The sequence below is a fragment of the Nannobrachium achirus genome, assembly GCF_963921795.1.
Source record: "Nannobrachium achirus genome assembly, chromosome: 8".
Taxonomy (NCBI): domain Eukaryota; kingdom Metazoa; phylum Chordata; class Actinopteri; order Myctophiformes; family Myctophidae; genus Nannobrachium; species Nannobrachium achirus.
The window spans coordinates 37,902,809-37,911,046 of NC_137817.1; the positions used below are offsets into that span (position 1 = coordinate 37,902,809).

Sequence of the window (8,238 nt, forward strand, 5' to 3'; positions counted from 1 at the left end):
GGCTACTGTTTTGAAAACCAATCTGCAGTTACTGTCCTAAAATCTTATTAGTTTTGCAATGCAGGCAAGCTTTAGACCCTACATTGAATTTAATCTCATCAGATGTACGTAAGGAGAGATCTCTGATCGTCTGGCAACTGTTATTATTGATATTATTTGTAGCTTGTTTGAAATGTATTTTACACCGGCAAAGGCTCTAAGCCACTAAACTCCAGCCTACACATGTAGCTATTATTATTATTATTATTCAGCTATACAGACCTCCAGATCTGCTGAACTACCTTGGCGCTGATGGAGAGAAAACAAAGTATTCTGTCTCTGGAGGAACAGCTCAGATGTCCTGTCTGTCTGGATGTGTTCACTGAACCACTGATGTTACAGTGTGGTCATTCATATTGCAGGTATGTCTGTCTGTATGTATTACAGTGTGGATATTCTCGTTGTAGCTCTGTCTACCGATCTGTCTACCGGTCTTTTTATCCAAAATATCTAGCTAGTTTTCACTGTCAGTGTGTGTCATCTACAGTGTGTGCATACGGTAAAATCAGATAAGAAAAGGATGTGTGTGTGTGTGTGTGTGTGTGTGTGTGTGTGTGTGTGCGTGTGTGTGTGTGTGTGTGTGTGCGTGTGCGTGTGCGTGTGCGCGTGCACGCGTGCGTGTGTGTGTGTGTGCAGGTGTTGTGTTGGATCTATGACGGTGAACCCAGCAGGACAGCTACAGTGTCCAGTCTGTCGGTGTGTGGTCAGCGCAGATTGTCCACCTCCCAATGTCACCCTGGCAAGAATCATAGAAACCATGCAGGTAACCCTAAACCTGACCCTGACATAGACTTCTGACCTGTGTGTGTGTGTGTGTGTGTGTGTGTGTGTGTGTGTGTGTGTGTGTGTGTGTGTGTGTGTGTGTGTGTGTGTGTGTGTGTGTGTGTGTGTGTGTGTGTGTGTGTGCGCGCGCGCACACGTTTCATGAGGTTGTATTTTGTGTTTCTGCATATTCATGGATCTGTAGTGTTCCCACCAGTGGTTGAAAATGTTTTTTTTTACTTAAAGAGGTGGTGCCATAGTTTTGTACTTTTACTTTAACATTACTCTAATAGACCATCGGGTGGGGTTATAATGTGCAAATTTGCCATCCCTGTGTATTTTTGGTTCCTTCCTGAAAGCTGAAAGCCAGATGAGTCAAAAGGCCTGATCGAAAAACACTGATTTAATGACATCATAAAATAATCCCCTCCCCTTTTACCATACACCCAACACTGTGGGTGTGGCTAACTTCAGCTGGGTCACCACCCACCTGACAACCAGGCATACTTAATAAACTGGTGGGTGTGGCCACATAAAACATCATTTGTACACTCTCTGTACACTTTTTGGGAAAAAATCTTCCTCTTAGTATAATCATAATACATGATCATCATGTTTTAGAATTGTGCTTAAGTACAGTACTTGAGTACATGCACTTAGCTACTTTACCCCACTGGTTTCATGTGTTTCTGTGTGGTTCGCTCCAGGACAGCGGTTCTGCTGGGTTTCCTGCAGACATGTGTTCTCAGCACCAGAGCCCTTTGGTTCTGTACTGTGAGGATGAGAGGGCAGTGATCTGTGGTCTCTGTGGAAGCATTGGATCACACCGTGGACACAAGATCACACCTGTCAGCAGTGTGTACAGCCGCATGAAGGTACACAGTACACACACTCACGCAAACATATGCATGCACGCACAGAAACACACTTCTCTGATTGGACACCTGCGAGAATCATGCCAAATAACTTGTCTTTAAACTCGAAATATTAAATGACAATGTAGATTTCACAGACTACAATATTGCAAGACCTAAAAAATGAACAAAAAAGTAACAAACAAAACCCAATGAGCAATGGGGCTTGGCAGTTCACAATATTTGCCGGCAGCTCTGCTACTGCATGGTGACTTAATGTTATTGTGTATTCAGTGCCTGATAAAGAAAGGTTAAACATAAGGACATTGTAACCTTCCATTCAGAGCTGTCAGATAACAAACACTACACTGATTAAACATATTTTTTAGGTTTCACTGAAGCAGGACTGTTAAAACACAAGGCTTATTATTCACCTTCTCTCTCTCTCTCTCTCTCTCTCTCTCTCTCTCTCTCTCTCTGTGTGTGTGTGTGTGTGTGTGTGTGTGTGTGTGTGTGTGTGTGTGTGTGTGTGTGTGTGTGTGTGCGTGTGCGTGTGCGCGTGCGCGTGTGCGTGTGCATGCGCGTCAGGAGGATATTTCAGGTCTAATGAGCCAGTTTCAGAGCCAGAGACGTAACATGGAGGATGAGATGTGCAAGATGGCCAACAACAAATCCAGAATCACTGTACGTACTCATCATGTCAGGTCCTACTTCCCTTTTTACTCTCTTGGAGTAGTCATTAATTCCACAACAGTATACTATTTCATGTAATAGGTATTGATTGAAGTCTAATCTATGATTATGCAGTGCAAAGCTGAACTTACTCAACTCACGGACACACAAACAAGGGCCCCCTTGGTGTGCAGGGTCCCAGGTCTTCCTTTTGGTAGATCCAGTCATGAGTAACGTTAGACCGAAAACATCATCGTCTTCGGCTCTGTAAAAAACAAAAACACATCTGAAAAGGCATTACAATGGAAACACTGTGAGTTTGTTTATATAAGTGTTTAAACTTTTGTGTGTAAGTGTACATGGGACGTATCATAAGACCCAATCACTGAATGTCAGTCTCCAGGTTTTCTTCAGATTAGGTACTGTATGACACTGATTTACTATATGTCACAGTCCACTAGACTAGTACAGCGGTTCTCAAATGTTTTATTTTCAAGGACCCCCTTAACGAGTGTACAAATGGAACCAAACGGACCAGTAAGGGTCATTCAGGGCCACATCTTTAAGGCTGGATTTAGACTGCAGTCAAATCTAGCCTGAATCTGATTTAGTTCCCAAGCCCAATCTTTTGGCCCGACTGTTCACACTGTATTTGCAAGTGTGTTCGGACTGATTTTAACAACTTCAACCCACAGTGCTCTGCTTTGGTTACCTTGGTAACAACATAGGCGCCATGACTTTTCTCTCTTTATTTTTTCTTTTTTTCAATTGTCCTCTGACATTGCACTTAGGACCTTGTGAACCCATTTTCTGCCATGCTGTAAGATATGTCTTCATATATTGCCTTAATTGTTCCTGTATATTTCTTATATACTGAGGCATCCCCCCAAAGTGCTAGAAGGCATTGCATTTCTCAGTATGTCCACTGAATGCTGCTCGCCATTTCTTCTGTAGTGTAAAACGTATGCAGAACTGTTTTATTTTCATTACACCCTTTTGCTCTTGTAAATCAAAATGCAATTCTAATGCTCTGTAATGATATCAGTGGCGCTTGGGTCGCACTGGAAGTGACATTTTGGACAGTTTGAAATGTGACTTGGCTCATTAGATCAGGTTACTGCGTTCAGACTGAGAGACACAACTTTAGAAATCAGATTTGAATCAGATTTGAAACCACCTCTGGATGTGGTTTGTAAAAATCGTGTGCAGGTAAAATTTCATGTGACCTGAATGTGACCTGTCTGCATTTAGACTAATTTAAGCAAATCAGATCCCAATCTTGATGTGACACAGATCTGATTCAGGCTGGATTTGGCTGGTAGTGTAAATCAGGCCTTAAGTGTTTCTGGTAATATTATTGTCCGTTTTTTGTATGCAGAAATGTAATTTTGTCAAAGATGCTACACCACTGATGTCTCTTCTACACAGTCTTCCTTTCAGCTGTCCAAACAATATGTAATTGCTTTCTGTGACCAATCAGAACGAGTCGGACGTGTTGAAGTGGGTGGTGAGGAAAGAGTTTGGAGAGCTGAGGCGCTGCCTGGAGGTGGAGGAGGCCATCTTCATGAGGAAGGTGGAGCTTACAGCGGCCAACCTGATCTCATCCATTCAGAGCCAAGCTGAGTCTCTAAGCCACGCCCTCAACAGACTTCAGGAAGCAGAGAGCACTCTGGGGGATCTGAGCAACGAGGGACCCTTGGATTTTATCATGGTCTGTCTGTCTTCCTGTCTGCAGTTTACCCTCTGTTCATTTGTCTTTTTGTCTGTCTGATGATTTCAATTTTACAGCTATTACTGCACATTTAAAGTGGCCACACCATGCTTTTAAAAATCTATACATGTTATATAGATATTGGTCCATAATACGGTTTTATGCAGGTTTTAGCCTAAACAACCACTCAGATATTGAAATTTCATGTTCTGTCTGTTTCTAATTCCAAGTCATTTCAGATGCAATACCAAAATGCCCTTTGTTGGCCCTATCATGGCATCATGGCATGCTAATCTTTTCTGTATCGTTCCAATTTTAGCATGGCACCATGCTAATCTTCTCTGTATCGTTCCAATTTTACCACCACTTTACCCCACCCACCTCATAGTCTCAATAGAATATAGCCTCCCAAAAAGTACCGCCTCCTTCTCGAGGTGGCCCAATAGAAAATGAGTCCAAAGGTGACCTACGCTGAGAGGGCAGATTTCAAAGAGTGAAATGAAAGGCAAGGCTTAGAGTTAATGGAAGACCAAAAAACAAGAAAAAAAATCATGGTATAGTACCTTTAATGAACATAATAATATTATAATCTAAGTCTCATGAAATCTTTTTATCACAGTGTAGATTTGTATGATTTCTTCATCAAAAAGTCCTTTGTTTTTTCTTTCCTTCTTCTTGCTCACTTTCCTACACTGTGGTTATTAAATAAACGCAACATCCCTGTGTTGTTGGGTCCCTGGGTTACAAGGTCCCTCCCTGAATGGCTTGTCCGATTCCTTCCACTTGCCCGTTCTGTGTTTTACCATGTCCCATGGTTGCCAGCTCCAGGGTTTGTCAGGTCACTGGGTTGTCAAGTCTCTGCGTTGCTAGGTCTATTTAGCTGAATTCCTGTGTATTCGTTTAGGTTTTCTGCTTGTTTGTAGAGGAGGCTGTTGTCTTTGTTTTTAATAGCCTCTCACTGTCTCTACAGAAATTTGGATCCATTGCTCCAAGGTAACCGTTTATTATTTATTATTATTTATCTATTGTGTAATCACAGTACAATTCTGTCTCTATATCTTCATCACTCTCCTCTCCTCTCCTCTCCTCTCCTCTCCTCTAGCTTCAGACAATACAGGACAGAGTTTACTGGGTTCAGTTCAGTAAACTTCAGACCAGGGTTTAACCACAGCGACATCAAACTGTCTGTCTGGAAGAGACTTCAACGTAGAGTTCTGCCAGGTACCGCTCTGTCTGTCTGCCTCTCTGACTGTCAACCTGTGTGTGTGTGTGTGTGTGTGTGTGTGTGTGTGTGTGTGTGTGTGTGTGTGTGTGTGTGTGTGTGTGTGTGTGTGTGTGTGTCGCTCAATTTATTGTTTCCTACATTTTGTTTTAAATTATTATTATTTAAAATATATTAAAAAAATAATCCCAAAAAAGCTATTTCTTTACATGAATTAATTCAGTAATTTCATGAATAAATCAAAGAAAAATCAAAGAAATTCCATAAATTAGACCACTTAATGTTTAAGAAGTAGTGAAAACAGCCGCGTTGTGAACTTGTAGATCTGCAGTTTTCACTAGTTTGTGTCCCGAGGCAAACGTCTAAATTCTCTTTTGGGTCCCGGCCTGAAAAGTCTGGGAACCACTGCTATAGAGTATATCCTGTAGTCACACGGCAGTCTCGTCTCTTGTGTGTGTGTGTGTGTGTGTGTGTGTGTGTGTGTGTGTGTGTTTGACCTTCAGCTCCTGAGGTGTTGACCCTGGACCCTCTGACAGCTCATCCCATGCTGGAGGTGTCAGCAGGGGGGAGACATGTGGTCTGTGCTTCCACCACCAGGAGGTGTGAGGACAACCCAGAGAGATTCACCTTCAGCTACTGTGTTCTGACCAGCAGAGGCTTTAACAATGGAAAACATTACTGGGAGGTCATACATAGTACATACATGCATACATACTGTACACACATACATGCATACATACATACACACATACATGCATACATGTATGTATGTATGTACCGGTATGTATGCATCTCACTCATCCACATTCCTGCTACTTTGCAAAGTACAAAGTAGCAGGAATGTTACCAGACGAGGGAGACCTGTCTATAACTGGGTGCCTTCGTACCCTATATTTCCGCCTATGCATGCATGCATACATACCGTACACACACACACACACACACACACACACACACACACACACACACACACACACACACACACACACACACACACACACACACACACACACACACACACACACACACACACACACATACATACATACCGGTACATTGCCTGGTTAAAACCAGACTGCACTCAACACCACCCCCTGGTGGTAGTGAAGTGTGTGATAGAGTCTGGTTTATTAACCAGGCAAACCGGTACATACATACATACATACAGTATATGCTGTACACACATACATCGTACATACGCACGCACGCACGCACGCACACACATACATACATACATATACATACATACATACTGTACATTCTTACACACACACACACACACACACACACACACACACACACACACACAGTACGTACGTACATACATACATACAGTATATACACATACATGCGTACGTATATGTACATACATACACACACACATGCTTAGTACGTACGTACGTGTATGTACTGTAAATAATACTGTACATACATACATATATATGATACATGATATATCTTCTCTTTGACAGTGATGTATTGGAATAACAAATACAACCCCTACAGGCGTGTTAGTTATACTGCATTAACATACTATCATACAGATTGCTCAAAATAATGTTTTATTCACAAAAACAAAGTTGGATTGCAACTTTAAAATAATACTTACACAATTACAATTGTTTTTTTCTGCGGTTGTCAGGTGGACGTTGGCAACAAACCAAAATGGCGTCTTGGTGTGATCAAGGGGACAGCCAATCGGAAAGTCAAGCTGACCAAGAGCCCCGAGGGAGGGGCGTGGCTAATTGGGCTGAGGGAGGGGCGTGTCTACGAGGCTTTCTCCAGCCCCCGTGTCACCCTGCCAGTCTCCGCCCCTCTCAGCAGAGTGGCCATGTTCCTGGATTATGAGGGTGGACTCTTGACCTTTTATGGTGCTGACAGTCCTGATGAGCTGCTGTTCATCTACAGCTTCCGGGCGGAGTTTCATGGGAAAGTCTTCCCGCTATTGGACGTCTGCTGGCACGACCGCGGAGGCAACACGACCCCCCTCTCCATCCCAGAGCCAAGCAAAGATCTTGCTGTATTGTAACTTAAATATCACAGGTTAAAACCCCACAGCTGTAGTGTCCTTATCAACCTTATTTGTTGCAAAGGTAAAGGTCAAAATCAACTTCAAGGTCAGGTCCATATGATGTCACGATGAAGATTTGTTGAGATCGAAACACTATCGCTACAAAAAAGTTAATCCTTTGCCGGAAACTGGTGTGCGGTCTCTACCTCCTTTCATCAACTAATCCTTTACCATCACACAGCTGGGATGTTACACTGTGCCATTAAATGAAGGTTATAACATGGAAATGCTGTATGTGAACAAGATAACCTTATCCACAAAACTTGGTGGGAATGATCAATAGGCTGCATCGAAGAGATGATTAAACTTTTAATAACTCAAATACTGGCTAAAATGGATACATTAGGCCGACATGAAAATGTTCATGTTGCTGGGACAGGGAGTGGGACAATGGAAAGTCTGTGTTGACAGGCACACTTGAACTTCTGTCTTTGTGGAGAATCAAACCGAGGACTTTATAATGGACTGAAGTTTTACTGGTATAGGACCTCTTGCCTATGGACTGTATGAACCGTAACATAATGAGTGTTAAGACATCTTGCATTGTAATTTTTATTTGCTGTAACTCTGCTGCCCAAGATGACCTGCTTGCTATATATACAAAAAATAAAAAAAAGTTTAAAACTTTTTTTTTGTATTAACTGCAATCTTTCTAGTTAGGGGGCCATAATAATAATAAACTGTATTCTTCCTTCTTCTGCTGCTGCTTTTTGCAGTTCTGGCATAACCGTCTAGCAGGGATGCGAAGTATTTTAAATGCATGTATTTGAAATATGTATTTCAAATACTTTATTTGTATTTTGTAATTTGTATTTGGCAGAGACAGAAAACAATTAGATGTATTCTATAAAGATACTTTCAGATCTTGTATATTTTATTCTGTTTTATTCTCATTAATTTACACAGC

The 8,238-nt window shown here is 41.9% G+C and overlaps 1 protein-coding gene across 1 annotated transcript; it reads left to right on the forward strand.

Moving 5' to 3' along the window:
* Nucleotides 1-291: 291 nt before the first annotated feature.
* Nucleotides 292-7,289, forward strand: LOC308290095 (E3 ubiquitin-protein ligase TRIM50-like; the record flags this gene model as incomplete). Its single annotated transcript, XM_080731870.1, has 9 exons — nt 292-401; nt 676-802; nt 1,509-1,676; nt 2,244-2,339; nt 3,808-4,038; nt 5,009-5,031; nt 5,141-5,259; nt 5,764-5,945; nt 6,903-7,289. 9 exons carry the CDS (start codon nt 292-294, stop codon nt 7,287-7,289), a joined length of 1,443 nt encoding a protein of 480 aa, XP_080587996.1.
* Between the last annotated feature and the right edge of the window lie 949 nt (nt 7,290-8,238).